At 42.3% G+C, this 16,317-nt stretch overlaps 1 protein-coding gene across 2 annotated transcripts in view; it reads right to left on the bottom strand.

Moving 5' to 3' along the window:
* Positions 1 to 2,309, bottom strand: part of tsc22d2 (TSC22 domain family 2) — a 33,743-nt gene extending 31,434 nt beyond the window's left edge. For both annotated transcript variants that reach the window (XM_085134084.1, XM_085134083.1), the window contains exon 1: positions 6 to 2,309. In XM_085134084.1, the coding sequence (XP_084990210.1) occupies positions 6 to 1,549 (1,544 nt within the window). In that variant the 5' untranslated portion in view covers positions 1,550 to 2,309. The remainder of the gene's footprint in view (positions 1 to 5) is intronic.
* Between the last annotated feature and the right edge of the window lie 14,008 nt (positions 2,310 to 16,317).

Below are 16,317 nucleotides of genomic sequence, written 5' to 3'. Positions count from 1 at the left end.
CTTACCTGTCCCCGTCCATATCCATGGTAATATGGATGCCAAACAGGCTGTTGACAGCAGGAGAGGGTGGGTTGGGGCCCTCGCTGAGAGGATTCACACCATCTTTTTCTGGCACCACACCGGCAGTGTGCTGAGGTAGGGCATCAGTATTCGGTCCGCTATCATCTGGCTGGTTACTGAAGACGGGGGGAAGGCCTACTGTGGCTCCTCCGTGAGCTCCCTGGAGCTGGATGTGTCCTCCTGGGTGTCCGGGACTTGGCACACCCGGAGAAGTGTTGGTTATACTGGGCACTGTGGAAGGCACATTATGGCCACCGCTGTGAGAGGTAGTGGTGGTGGAAGGTGCAGGAGCAATGCCTAACCCTCCTGAAGGCTGAGTCTGACCAGCGGCCTGACAGGGGGCTACCATAGATGGTGCGCCACCAGCTTGCAGCGGTAGGCCCTGGGCTGAAGCTGCTTCTCCACCTGGCACCACTGATCCAGGACCAGTAGGGGTCATTACAGGTGGGGACACTTGTCTAGTTGGGGGTCCTACAGCAATGGAAGTCACGGGAAGGTTCTGAGCGCTCAAGCCAAAGTGGGGCTGATGAGTTGAATAAGGAAACTGCTGGGCCTGTGGGGCAGCAGGCATGGAAGTATTCTGCTGCATTGTAGATTGGTGCACACCATTGAAGCTGTTAGAGGGGAAGGTCTGAGCAGCTACAGGCAACATATTAACCTGACCCTGGTATGGTTGCTGTGATGATGAAGTTGTGTACCCCGTGGGTTGGAAGGCACTTGCTCCGCTTCCTATCTGAGAAGCCAAGCTGTAGCCTTGCTGCCAAGACTCTGAAGGGTGTGGGTGGGCGGGGTTCCCAACAGAGGCAGAGTAGCCGCTCTCCGTGGTGGTGTCCAAAGTCTGAGAACTGCTAGTGAAGACAGAATTACCAGTGGCCCCTAATCCACTGTCCCGGTCTAAACTGTGGTCATGAGTCAAAGTGGACTTTATACTGTCACTCCGATTAATATTTGAATCTGAATCTCTCTCATAGTACTCAGTACATGTCCACCTGCCCCGTCTGAAGGGCTCTCCAGTACCATGGTCAAGTTTGATAACTCTGAAACGGGAAGTAAAGTTGGTGCTCACGGGAGCTGTCTGAGCAGCAGTGCTAGATAAAGTGGAACCAGGGACCGCACTGGTGGCTGAGCCTGAAACAAAGGGCTGAGCTGAAGCTGACATGCCCACACTTCCTCCAACACTATGTGGGGTAGCACGCCCAGAGACCATACTGATATTATGAGAGAGCCCCCCGTTGACAGGCCCCGTGTTAGGCAGCTGGCCCTCCTGAGACTCCCCGGCATTGCTTAAGGTTTCCTCGGATGAACTCCTGTCACACACCTCCAGTTCGCCCCGAGAGCCGTCAAATATTTCCGACGACACATCCTCCGTCCGGGATTCGTCCGGATCGTCCAAGCTGTCGGCGTCGTCAGGGATGGTGTTCGCCGCCACCTGAGCCTGCGTTACACTCGTGATCTGGAAACAACTTTTCTTCTTCTGCATTTTCGACATGTTGACTAACTGCGTCAAGTTCTGTCAGCTCCCAGATGAAACCAAGAGCTGCGCTTACTGCTCTTGCTAAGTGTTCACAGATAAAGGATTTGACACAGGCATGTACCGTCACAGTACATTTCCATACCGTTCCTCTTTCTTCTCCCTCCTGTCCGAGGAAAAAAAAACGTGTCACAACCGAGGCCAGACCACGACAGGAGTCCCGCAACGTTTCCGCGGTGTCCGGTCGCAGCAGACGGGCCGAAACTCTTCTCCTCCTCCCGGCCTCTCTCTCCCTCTCACAGACTGTCTCTCACACACATACACACACGGTCGGCCTTCCTTGTGTCCCGGCAGCGGAGTTGTAAACAGGCCCTTGTCAAAGTTCTTGCTGAGCAGCTGCCACCGGTACTTTAGTCTGAGGCGGGCCCGGCGTCTCAGACCACTCTCCTCTCTCAGCTATATATGTACTTCTGAGCAGTTAGCCAAGTTATCTGCTGTTAGCTACTTTTCCCTACCTCGGCACCAGCATGTGCGACATCATGATGTAAACAACTCCTCGGCTTGTCAAAAAAAATAATATATAATCCAGCAGTGTGGGAAGAAAACGTCCCAAAGTCGGCGAAGTTTGCCTCTCGCCGTGGGGACAGCTCACTTTTGGCAGCAGCTACTAGCAACTAGCTGACAGATAACCACTTTACTACGGCGGCTGTGAGCTAACGGGCAGCTAACTCCTGCCCGCCGCTCTCCTTACGCGACAAGATGGCAAGCCGAAGTGCATCCTGGGTATGGAGGTCAAACTACTTTTCGGATATCTTAAAAATAAATTTCACAAATTAAAGGCACATTTTTAAATATATCAAATCTTTCAATTTAAACCTGCCAAAAATTAAAAAATTATAGTTTATTTTACCTTAAAACCTTTTACATTAAAAACGACTCCGTTTATTGCTGTCGTCAGTTCCGGTTGACGTCACACACGCAGTGGAAGCGGAACGATTCCGCCTGTGTTTCGTTACTAGATTGAACTGTTTTGAGGTTTTTTTGTGTTTTCAAACTGATTTTAAATCCATCGTTTGTGTATTGCCATGTATTACAGCGTTTCATATTCAACAGCGCCCCCATAAATCGTCTTAGTTAAAAAAGCAATAGTTTATTTTTAGCTGTACGGCTTTAAACTGACCTCTTTTACAAGAATCGGTTTCTATACGGGAATAATGCGTGACACATGTACTTTTGATCCATACCTAATATTTTATAGAGTCGTGGCAGTGAGTCATGACGGGTAATTGTTTATGAATGAATCATTTAATTAATCTTAGAGCGCCTGTCATAATCATTCAAATCTTGCTTAAGTAACTCAGCTTAGTGCTGTGTATTAATATCTGTGACTAAAAGTTACAACAACTTAAAAGTGAGATCAGATCATACGTATGAGAAGATCTCACATTAGGCTGTTGCTGCTGGAAAACGTTGACATGAAGCTTTTATCACACAGTCCCAATTCTAAACAAAGTAAGGGTGCTATGTAAAATGTAAATAGAAACTCAATGTAATCATTTTCTAATCTCAAAAACCATATTACGTAATATTTAATATAACTATTTCATAGAAAATATGAGCGAATTGTGAATTCGAGGGGAGCAAAACATCTCAAAAAATGTGGGATGGTGCAACAAAAAGCTGGAAAAGAAAGTGATATTTGAGAGACACAACTGGAGGAACGTGCTGCAGGTTATGGTATCTGGCAACATAATATAAAAAGAGCAACTTACAGATGCAGACTTCACAAATCTGCAAACATCCCCCTTCACAAATTTGGACACAATTTCAGAATCACTGTCTGTGAACACTGTGTTTGTAATGCTACCCACAAACGAGGTTAAAGCTCTATCATGCAAAAAAGAAGGAAAACTGTTGAATCAAAATTTTAAATTTATTTTAGTAAAGAAGGACGTTCCATCCTCCTGACTAAAGAGAAGAGGGACCATCAAGCTCATTATTTTATCATTAGTCCTTTAAAAAGCCTGTGTCTCTGATGGTATAGGAGTGCGTTAGTGCCTACGGCACTGACAACTCGCCCAACTGGAAAGGCCCCATCAATCCTGAAAGGCTTATACAGGTTCTACAGCAACATATGCTCCCATCCAAGTCCATCAGCTGCTCTCCTTGGGCTTATGGACTGCTGTTAAAAGGTGATAACGGTGATAAACATGGCCCTGTCAAACCTTTTTGACACGTATTGCTGCCATCAAATTCAAAATGACCTTATTGTTTCCTTAAAGTTTTGGAAGTTTCAACATTGGATGTCTTTTTCATTGGATTTATGAGAATTGAAAATCACTGTATTCTGTTTTACATTTGACACACTGTCCTAATTTTGGGGGAATTGTGGTTGTAATTTTTTTTATCTAGCTGATAATCACCAGGTGCACTCAGTCCTAAAGTTTTATCCCTCACTGAAATCTGTGAGCTCACACATCCTAACAGAAAATACGGGTCCAGATCAGTTGTGTCATTTGTCAAAACAATTAATTCCAATACATCACAGTTGTTGGAAGACTGCCAATTGTCCCAGTTGTGTCCATGAGACAGGAAATGATTCACTTGGCTCATGGGCAGGTTGACCTTTAATGGGAAATCACATTGCTAGTAGAGGTCAAATTATATGACAGAGTGTTTGTGAGAAACAAATAATTAGTGTCGTAGTTTTTTTGTCTGTGCGTGTTTTGTTTTTTTGTTGGGGGGTGGGGCTGGGGGGTTGAGGGGGGTTGCAATAGTCAACATGTGGAAGAATGTACACATGGCCAAGCAGCCTGACAGGGACCAGGAAACCGGTGATCCCTGTTTCAATCCAGCGGTTCAGTGTGGACAATGGAGGACTATAAATACCTCGGAGTACATATAGACAATAAACTGGACTATGTTAAAAACACCTCTGCACTTGGGGCGGCTGAGGTCTTTCAACATTTGTCGGTCAATGCTGTCAGAGTCTATTGTGGCCAGTGCCATCCTCTATGCTGCTGCATGCTGGGGCAGCAGGTTGAGGGTCTCGGATGCCAACAGACTCAATAAACTGATCCTCGAGGCCAGTAATGTTTGGGGATGGAGCTGGACTCCCTTAAGGTGGTGTTGTAGAGGCGGATGTTGTCCAAGATAAGGGCAATACCTTATAATACCTGCTAGACAATACCTCCCACCCACTCCACGTCATGCTGGCCAGTCACAGCAGCGCGTTCAGTGAGAGACTGAGATTACCCAAATGCACCACTGAACAACACAGGAAATCATTCCTGCCTGTGTCTCTCTCTCCATACAATTCCTTCATCTTGTCGTACAGTACACAAGTACAATAGTTACACCCTTTTGCACATCCTCTATAGTGAAAATAACAAGTTTTATAGTTTAGAGTAAAATGTCAATCATATCATATATTTAATCGCTGTAATATTGTGGATATTTATAATTACATTAATTTAAATATATTATATCATTTAACTTTGCAATAAATTGTATTATTTAATTTAGTTCAGACTGTTACTGTTTTTATTGTCTTGGAGATTCCTTAAGGATTAATAAGGTATTTTTGTTCTGATTCTTGCACACAGGATGAAGGTGCTTTTGCACAATTTCAAACTAATCATAACTAACTATACGTTTTCATACAATATCTGCAAAAATGGTGCTCACTCTGTGCCCCAGGGCAGCTGTGGCTAAAACTGTAGCTGCCTCCACCAGTGTGTGAATGTGAGAGTGAATGAATAGTGGAATTGTAAAGCGCTTTGAGGGCCCCGAAAAGCACTATATAAATGCAATCTATTATTATCATTATTATTATTATTATTATAAATATGTTCACACAGTATTGTTTTTTTGTTAAATTCAGTGCACACAGGGTTAAGCTGTTTGTCTTTTGAGTTAGAGATTATTCTGTAAATTGTATATGTGAGTATATCTGTGGGAAACTTGTTTCACAAGCTTTCAACTGCTTAATTTGGTTCAAACAAATGTAAAATGAAACAAAATACACATTTATATCTATTTATTTGTTGAAACTGCCCACATGAAGCCTTTTAATCCTGGTATAAACTCAGACTGTCTGGGTTATCATCCGGCATGACCGGACACGAAGAGCTGCTGTCGGTGCTTTCCGAACATGGCCTTTGTGTCATTCCCATTAGTTTGTCATTCTTGCTGTGTAATTTGCATTATTGTCTCAGATTATCATTTTGTTTCTCTAAGTTTGTTAAAATAAACTGGTGGTAAACTGACCACTGGTGGTGGTCAGAGGGCCCGGTGGCGCCAGTGTCCGGCAGCCTCGCCTCTGTCAGTGCGCCCCAGGGTGGCTGTGGCTACAATGTAGCTGCCATCACCAGTGTGTGAATGTGTGTGTGAATGGGTGGATGACTGGATATGTAAAGCGCTTTGGGGTCCTTAGGGACTAGAAAAGCGCTAAACAAATACAGGCCATTTATCATTTAAAAAAACATATTCTTAAAAAGTAGCTTTTGTTATAGTAACATAAAGGCCCATAAACTGGAGGACATTAACACATGTGGCCTTGAGCGCTCACTCCTCTGGGGACAGAAATATTTTATTATGGACAGAAGTAAAACCTGTTTAAAAATAGAAGGGGAGGAGGAGCGGGAGGGTGGAGCCCGGTTGTGACACATCTCATATCTGGGTAATGTGTTTGCTGGCCAGGTGATTTCACAATGCAAACTTGAATTCATGCGGCCGCAGTGACTCAGACAGCATGAGTGGCTCTATTGCAACTCACAAGATACGAACCCCAAGATGTGAATCACACAGATTTAATGATATGGACTCATAAAACCTTTGGCAAAATGGGGGGCGTGTTGTCTTGTGTATTATCTCAGAGTGTACATATTGTATACGTATGTGTTCATATATCGCTGGCACTTTGGATTAGATGGCAAACTGCTCTTTATTGTTTGAGTTGTATGCTTTTTCAGTGACATTAAACTAAGTCTAATCTAGTCTAGTTTTCAACACCATAACCTATTTCTCCAGATTTTATCCACACTACTAACTGATATTGACTTATTTCCAGTGACCTGATGGCTAGAGGTCATTGCATCAGAAAAAAGCAAAGGCTTGTGCTCAACTGCTGGGTAGTTTGTCACAAGGTCAGTGCATGACACAAAGAAAAATAAATGTGTCATAGCTGATTATTTCAGAGGCTTCAGTTGCTTTACAGTAAAGAAGGATTGTTTCTCATGACTTGTCACAAAGCTTACATTTCTCTGTTATTTTTGCTTGTATAGCGGGAAGTTGTGAAAGCTTGCAAGGGATCTGAAAAATTGAAATGTGATGATAGGTTACAACACAATTAAATTTATATAGCGCCACATCACATTAGCGGTCACTTTAAGGCGCTTGTTATTGTCAGTGTTGGGGAGTAACGGAATACATGTACCGCCGTTACGTATTCAAAATACAAAATATGAGTAACTGTATTCCGTTACAGTTACTGTTTAAAAAGGTGGTATTTAGAATACAGTTACTTTGTTGAAATAAATGGATTACACGGCGGTACTTCCCTGTTTCATATTGTGGCGGGTCAGGCCTGTTTGGGTTTTGTTTGACAGCTACGTTCTGTTGTTCCAGGTGGCAGCGTTACGGTTGCCATGGTTACAGGGTGACGCTCTCTCTCTCTGCGTGTTTCCTGAGTGAGAGAGGCCTTTTTGTTGTTGTTGTGCTAAGCTAATAGGCAGAATGCTACAGGTATAGCTCTAAAGAATGTAGCATCATAGGCAGTGTAGTCCGTGCTGCAGGGAGAATGGACTGCCATACCCGTTATGTGTCTGTGAGCGAGGGAGGGAGAAAAAGGAAAAGTACGAGTTGTCATCGAGCATAAACGGGAGCTGGAAGCATGTAAATATAATAATAACCACTGCAGCCAAGAAGAGAGCCTGACGAGCCCAGTTGTAAGTAAGCTATTAAGACTCGACTGTACACCGTGTTCGTGTTTTCCTCCAAAAACAATAAGTTCTGTTGGAGCAGCCTTTCAAGGCCTCTCTCTGTCTCTCGCTAGCAAAGTTGACCCAGACAACAAAGTAAAGCTAGTTTTCGGCTACCAGCCCGACACAGAACCCACCGTATTAGCCAGAGGTCCCTTTACTACGGTTTGGAGCCGCGGACCTTCAGTAACAGTAATAAATCACAGCAATAGTACATTCATGTAGTTGTAAACAGCATGATAATATATTAAGTAATCCAAAGTATTCAGAATACGTTACTCTCATTGAGTAATGTAACGGAATACGTTACAGAATACATTTTGGGACATGTATTCTGTAATCTGTAATGGAATACATTTTAAATGTAACCTTCCCAACACTGGTTATTGTAAGGTAGACCCTACAATAATGCAGAGAAAATCCCAAACAACCCTGTATGAGTAAGCACTTGGCAAAAGTGGGAAGGAAAAACTCCCTTATAACAGGAAGACACCAGCTCAGGATGGAGCAGCCGTCTGTTGCGACAGGCTGGCGGGAGGGGAGTCATCATGGTGGTTTGAACAAAGCTGCAGTTAAATTTCCTTCAAAGGTCCTTTGTTGCATCTCTTTCCTCTCATTTCCTGTCACTTCTCATCTGTGATTGTTTGCAAAGGTTAAAATGTAGGAAAATAAAGTGATTTATTTACTTTCTTCTTTACTGTAGCTGAATCTATATGTGCACAGTGACATCCACGTCCAAGTGAAGCATTCCATGTTTCTATCATCAGAATAAATATGTTTAAAGACTTGCACAGTGTAGTGAGAAGTATTGCTTCATTTCTCTGTTTATTATTTGTATTTATTATTTCATGAGGGAAATAAAGATGTTAATCTGCCTTTCTTGGGTTTTTTCCCACATAAAACAAACAAACAAAATTATGTTTTTAAGGTCAGCACCCTTCATGCTCTTTTAATTTAGTCAAATATAGTACAGATGTTCCAAGTAAATGTATTTAACTCTTGTGTAGAGTTCATTTTTTTGTTACTCATCCAGCATTTGTGGGTCTTTAAAGTCAATACAGCCATGATTATTTAGGTAAAAATACTTAACAGATATTTACTTTATTCCAGTTTCAAACAATGCAGATCACATAATTAATATTCAGAATTGACCCTATTTAAAAAGGTGACATTCCTTTTTTTGTATTTTTGTCATAAACAGAAAATTATGGGTGAAAAAAAACCATGTTTATCTTAAGCAGAGTTCAGAGTTCAGCCCAGTTGAATAGTCTGTTTGTGTCAGCGTATAAAAATATCTGTGTTGTGTAAGTGCTTCTTGTACTTGATGATGTGTCGTCCTGCCAATCTTTCACACACACAATGCAGCTGTTCTTTTTGAATCTAACAGAATTTAGATTAAATCAGGGAGCATCTCCTGCTTTGAATTTCTAAATGGCATCTAGGGTGAAAAGTTGGCTCATCTCAGAGTTCACTGATGCTTCTTCAAACTCACTTTCACTTCACTCTGAATTGATTTTGTTGCTACAGCACCTGGTTGAGCCGGTGGGCTGTCTACTGAAGGTTGGAGTCCTTGTTGTAAGGTTCTGGGTTGGAGTCCGGTTCCTGCGTGTTGACATGGAGGAAACAAGCAGCAATGACTGAGCAGGCGACGAAGGACCAGGGTAGGACATTTATACACATGATAATGAGATGCGGAATAAACAGCTGGGAGATAGATCAGGAATACTGAGGAGAGGGAAGTTAAACTAGACAGTGCAGACAAAGGACCAACAAAACAGCAAGTAACTAAACATGAAATCAAAGACAAAATCAAGACAAAGCAATGCAAAACAGAACAGAGACATGAACAGACATGAGAACATTAGAAAGGAAAGAGATGTAAACTAAAACCAAGATAGGAGCCAGGGGCTTAAAACCAAAGAAACATCATTGAATACTGCAACAAGGCCCAAAACTCAACACTCTGTCCTGGACTCAGGAACCCTAACACTATCCAGTAAAGTCAAAAGGACTCCCTTCCTCCTCTTCATCATCTTCCAAATCTCCTCTCTCGTCTAAAATCCCTGAGCAGAGAATCTTCTTCAAGTGTCTTCATCCAATAAATAGCTCGACACAGGAGAAGCTGTTTATTCCCAACCCCAATTTACAGCTGGGTACCTCTACACGGATGATCTGATATCCTCGTGTTGGTGTTGTTCCAGATCATCATGAAAATGTTGTTCCAGGTTCAACATTGCAAGTGACCAATCACATTGTTGTGACGTTATTCTTTTGCGCACCAACCCATTCGTGCATTTATGAAATTCCAGTGTTGCAAGGACAATATCAATTTTGCTTAGCGTTTATTAAAGGGTTAGGGTCAGGGTTAGGGTACGTTGATCGGCGGACAAAGGCGGTTTCTCGCAGCTTAAGTACAGTTTTTTGTTTTACGCCGTTTTTTCCCGAGGTCGCAAAAGTATGACATCACAACATTCTGATTGGTCACTTGCAATGTTGATCCTGGAACAACCTTTAGTATGATGATCTGGGAACAACACCAACACAAGGATATCAGATCGTGCACCTCTACACTGTCATGACCCAAACAACACATTTTTCATTTCAGATCAATTTTACTTATAGCACCAAATCACAACTGTCGCCTCAACACCTTTTCTATTATACAGTAAAGGCCCTACAATCAGATGACTTACAGCTGTCTTAAAACAAGCTCCTGGTGAGAGTGGGAAAGAAAAACTCTGTTTCGACAGGAAGAAACTTCTGGCATAATTGGATATAGTAGAGAGCTGGAGTTTAAAATTAATTACTGTATAAATAAATGTGTGAAGCCAGTGTGAAGTCCCACAGTGCCACACAAAGGTTAAGGAAGCTGCTGTCAGTGTTTCATTTTAAAAGAAACCCTCAAGCGAAGTATGAGAAGGACAAGGTTGCACTTTATTGCTTCGGTCACTTCCTGCAAGTGTTCAGAACAAAATTGGAAATATTTAGTTTGATGTAAAACTAAAAAGCCGAATGAACACAAGGACACTTCACTCAGCTCAGAGACTCCAGATTTCAACCCGACGACCTCCACCACCACTCTGATCTTCTTTGCATTTTCATTAAAGCTTTTTTTTCAAGGATGATGAATAGCGTAGGTTGAAAATAGCATTGCTGTGTTATTCCCCTGACACAAGTCGCTCTCATTAAATTACACAGTTACATAATGTCCGGATGGCAACTCACAAGGTCTGCTTGACAAAAACAATTTCATTTGGTTCTTAGATAAGACAGAAAAGATGGAAAACAGCCCATAATGTGAGAATTCATGACTAAATGTCAAAGCAATAGACCTAATTTTATTTAAAATCTAATGAAAGTAGAAGCAAGAATGCAAGTGTTGAAAACTATATAAAGCATCTTTTAAATCGTTGTGTAGCACAGCAGGGAAAAGCCAGACCGTTAAAGTAAAAACATGTCATTTTTCTGCTGCACACAGCTCTGGTATGTTGTTTCACGGTTAGATATGTTTTTATTAGCTGAACATCGCTTTGTGTTTCTCTCTAAATGGACCTGGAAACAACTCCTTGTAAAAACAATATTGCAACATCAGTTGCAACAAGCCCTCTATACTTAGATGCTCTCCTTTAGTAGCAGGCTGTGCGTGGGCTTTCCCAGCCCCAGCCAAAGTGTTTGTGTAGCTGGTTGTGTTTATTTACTCTGGTCTGAGGGCGAAGACTACCAGGCTGTGCTGCGAAGCGTGTCCCAGTCCAGCACGCTGGGTCCACTTTCAGTTTGCCACCACAGGAACAAGACAGGCCTTGTGCCGCCTGTATTTTGGGGCCCGGGGTCCAGGCCAGCGGTCACTTTCAGCAGCCCAACCTGAGGAACTTCTGGCCTTTAGCAAAGCATTGTGGGCCTTGAGAGTACATGATTAACAAACAGCCTGACCAAACATCAATCAGCACTCGCTAAAAAAAGAGATTCCCAAGAGAGAAGTGTACAAGGGGTTGGTTCAGGGCAACTTGACCACGTGAACCTTGTGCACGGTTTCAGGTTTACTGGGCTCTGTTTCCACAGAAAACACACTTTGACTTGTTAGTCCTGACCGGGAGCATTTATTTCTCCATGTCTGACTGCTAATAAAAGTAAGTGTTAAATAAAGTCAAACTGCTGTGATGAGTATGCTTTTCAAGGTGCAGCTCTGTTCTCCCCACATGAGGCCGGCTGTGAGTTCCAGCGATGCACAGAAACAGCTCAGAGTTAAAGTCTGCTATATTTTTAGAGGCTACTGCTCATAGTTTTCTCTCATTCCATAGTTTTACCTCATAAATCCTCTCAGGGGAAGCCTATTGGAAGCCTAGATGAGTTGTTGCACAATATCCTGACATTATATAACACAGTATGTGATGTAATCCAAAAAATGCAAAGATTTCCCCTATATGGACATGGCATTGAGCCGAGCTTTCAAGTAATGTTGCAATACATAAATAACGTGATGTTCGGTGGCTTGTTTTGACACCGAGTGTGCTGCATATGTCACCTAACTCATCGAAACTCACACCGGAATAATTGTTTTTTTCCTTTTGGAGCTTTTTCCACTAACTGTGAAAACTCTGACTAATAGAGTTGACTTCCTTGTGTGTTGAACATCAACACACAAGGAAGTCAACATCGGCGTTGCATGTGAAATCATTTCTGCTGAACCTGCTTGTGTAACATGTGTTTTTGTTCCTTCAAAACCAAAGGCAGGTTGCGTACAATGTCATGCTTCAGGAGAATACCAGGGAATTTGGACAAGATTTTCCCTTCAAACTCTGAATCAGAGGCGTTGAGTCCCTACGCAACTGCATTCATCATCTTCAGTGCAATCCCTTCAGAATTTAAAGCTGGGACAAAGAAAAAGTGAGAAGGCCCTCTTCTTCCCCGAGAAGAGGGCTTCATATCGTTACAGAGCAACAGAGCAGTTTGTCAGTATTACTTAGATGAGTGCACATACATTATAATGATACATGTAATGCAATTTATCAAAATCTAATTATAGCTGGAGGACTAAGACTGATCCAACAGCTTCAATGTCATCTTAGAACATGTAATTTAATGTTGGATCTGGGAGTCAAATCACAACTTCAGGGAACTGATTTCTAGTTGTGCTGAGAGTTACAGTGATGTCTGTATTTTTTTCATTTATTGAAACTAACAGAAACTACAGTAAAATTAATTGGCAGTCGCTGCTGGGAGCACCAGTCATATGTGCTTTGACTCACCTCTTTGTTGCACCACCTTAATTTCTCCAGAAAAACCACAAAATTACAGTGCAGGAAAGATGCAGAGCAAGCATGGTTTCTATGAGCCATAGCAGCAACTCTCTCTTTTTTTATTATTGTTATAATGCTTTTCTACTGTATTTGAGCACACACACACACAAATGAATGCACCAAGAGCTACCTGGTATTTAGTATTTTACCCAAGGATATTTCCCCATGCAGACTGGAGGAGCCCACTTTACCTCCTGAGCTACAGCCGCCCCAACTGGTGATGATGGTGCAGCGTGATCTTTTGCACACTGGTCTAAAATCTCATACAAGTGCTACTCAGCGTTGCACTAGAGACAAAGGACAAGCCTTTTTGGGGGTGTTTTACTCCTACACTGTGTTGCAAACTCCCGCTCCTGCACAAGACATAAACAATAAGAGCGCAGACATGCATATAATATGTAAGGAGTTTTCCAACCATACTCCCATTATAAAGCAATGTATGAATTCATGTGTGATGGGTTGAATGAAGCTTGTGATTAAAAGAAAGTACTTTGAGTGCTCAGTCAGAGTAGTGACGTGCTATTTAAAGCCTGAATGTGTCTTTGCTTGAAATAGAAATGCATATGTTCCGGTAATTTTCTAATAACAGTTCAAGACGGAAGTGCTTAATTTGCCTAATTATGAAAATACCAAGCCACCAATAATTACAAGCACACAGTTAAAGGTCTTGGAGGTTTAAAACCCTTGCAACACGTCGAATAACGCTGTAATAAAGTGAGAGAACATTCCTTGGGAGGGCAGATTTTTGAGCTCTAATCCTGAACGAGACGGCTTCATGGCTTCATTGTGCAAAAAGAAAATGCAGCAGCGACCAAATAAAACAGTAGAAATCTCTTTTATCCAACCACTAGGCCTAAAGGACTATCTCTCAAGTGTCTGACAGAGAGAAACTCGATGATTCATGAATCCAGCTACAGGTTGCTGAGCATGCAAACAATAGCGTGCACGCCCACTTAGAGCCGACCTTGTATGTTTTTCATGCTTATGTGGAAAGTTTAGAACTGCAGCAAAACAATAACAGAGCAAATCTCCAATCCCCTCGAACAGTTTCCCCTTTTTTGGGGATTTTGGGTAATTTCGTCGAAGCTACTGTATGATGTAATGCAGGGGCGCATGTTGCCTAAGCAGAGCAAGCATAAACAGGCATTTGTGAGGGAAAGGAGAACTGTCTTTGGTGGAAAATTTGCAGTTATTATATTCTGCTCTACCTTCAGATGTTTATCTCGATCGTTCAGCTGAATCATTTTGACAAAAACATCTCGTTCCCAGAAAATGATTTATCTGATGAAACAGAGTCTTTATTCCTAAACAAACCTCCTACATAGTCGGAGGATTGCAAGCGTCTTTGTCTCCAGCACACACATAACTAGCACACAAATATCAAAATGTAGTTTTTGTTTTTTTTAAAACAAGCGCAATATTTCATGTTTATAGATTTTTGTAGTTACATTTGTGGTTGTGTTAGAGGTGAAAAGTCAAACTTGTTCTTTGATCCCAGCCTTTTATTTCAAGCTACATATGGCCCCCGTGCATGTCAGCATGATGAGATGTGGGTTATTTCAAGTAAAATCAAAAGAAGCGATGTTTAAAACATCCAGCCGCCTCCATCTGCAGTCGTTAAAGCTAAAATCTATGAAGTATTAATCATTGATGCAGAAGAACTTCTCAGGGCTGCAGCTTGCATCGTTGCATGCTCTGAGTCTTCATCTACACCAGGGGTGGGGAACTCCAGGCCTCCAGGGCCGGTGTTCTGCAGGTTTGAGATGTGTCCTTGATCCAACACAGCTGATTTAAATGGCTAAACGACCTCCTCAACATGTCTTGAGGGCTGTATCCCAATTCAGGGTCTGCAGCCTTAAAGGCCGCGTTTTAAGGCCGATTACGTCACAGCGACGCGACAAAGGCTGTCCCAATTCAAAGGCTGCTCGAAATGCGGCCCTCAAATGCGTCCTTAATTTCCCTGAATTTTAAGGTCGTAGCGGCGTAGACTTTGTGGCCCAACATATCCCACAATGCATAGCGCGGCGGTGGGTGTGGATAATTTTGCCGAAAAAAAGACAGGATGAGGGGCACCCGAAGAGTAAACTTTAAGTAAGTACTGAATATTATGTCACTTATTTATGTGCAAATGTTTAATAACGAAGAACATTAAAACATTACTGTTGGCCACATGTCGGCAAAGTCATGTGACATTAGTGACGTTTGTACTAATTTGGTTTTAAAGCCTTTACTTTAAAATATACGCCGTTCAATAGCTGAGCTTAATCTTACAGAGAATGATCAAAGCTCATGTAGAAACAAACAAACAAATGAACAAAAGATTTTCTCCTTCATTTCTGTCAAACAAAGCTGTATGAAACGTTTCCAGCTGTTGGTATCATGGTTGCTAGGCAACCTGGGCAGCGCCACGGAGGCTAGACCGTCCCATTTCACAAGCCTGGCACTTCCGGCCTTAGCGGTCTTTAAGTACGCGGCCCTTGTGGACCGTTAATGCTGCGTACTTTAAGGCTGCAGACCGAGGTTCTCCAGAGGCTGGTAATGAACTAATGTTTGATTCAGGTGTGTTGATCAAGGGTGAGAGCTAAAACCTGCAGGACACCGACCCTTGAGACCAGGAGTTGGACACCCTCGATCTACACTGAGGAAAATATTTACGCCAGAATGACCAACTCTAAATAATTTCATTACATCCGTGTTATTTAGCTACATTTTAAAACATTAAATTTCATAGAATCTGGTCAAAATAAAATTTACTAGATTAGTATACATTCAGTTTATACCAAGCATATTTATAAACCTCTGATTTTCTATTGCAAAACGATTGCTTCATGTTTATGAGGGCAAGCATGCTGACACCTATCTCTGCTGTGCCCAAGACTTTTATAGGTTAATAAAATCGGCCTATTTTAATGTGATTATCGGCATTGATAAGCAGTGATGAGTATCTGATAGCCAGGAGATTTGGGAGGGTGAGGTCTCAGACAAACAGACGCAGGGACAGCTTTTATAGCCCTGATCAGTGCTAATAACTCCTAATTAATTGGACAACTGACTGATGACTGGTGAGGCCTGTTCCCTTGGTACTTCAAAAGAAAGTGACAAAGTTTTGAATTTGTGTTTTATAGCTTTTCACTTTAATTTCAAATATGAGGCCCCAAGAGAAGTCAGTTCAAGTGACGGAGGCCATCACTGAGCAGAAAAACAAACACAAACTTCTCAGAGAGATAGCAGAAACTTTAAGAGTTGCCTAATCAGCTGTCTGGTCCATCAGGCCTGAAAGACTACAGAAAGCAACTTAAGTCTATAATAAGACAAGAAAAACAACTTTACGATATCTAACCAGGCCAGGAATGCTCTCGAGGAGGCAGGTGATTCGCTGTCAAGGTCTAAAATCAGAGGATTTACAACAATGTGCAAACAGGAAGCCAGCGTCGTCTGAAGCATACCGCATTACTGTCGAAGATGGAGGCGGCAGTGTTACGGTGTGGGCACGTGTGGCTGCCGGGGG

The sequence above is a fragment of the Neolamprologus multifasciatus genome, chromosome 15, assembly GCF_963576455.1.
Source record: "Neolamprologus multifasciatus chromosome 15, fNeoMul1.2, whole genome shotgun sequence".
Classification (NCBI taxonomy): domain Eukaryota; kingdom Metazoa; phylum Chordata; class Actinopteri; order Cichliformes; family Cichlidae; genus Neolamprologus; species Neolamprologus multifasciatus.
The sequence above is the reverse complement of the archived record's forward strand: the minus strand, read 5'-3'. Positions and strand labels throughout refer to the sequence as shown.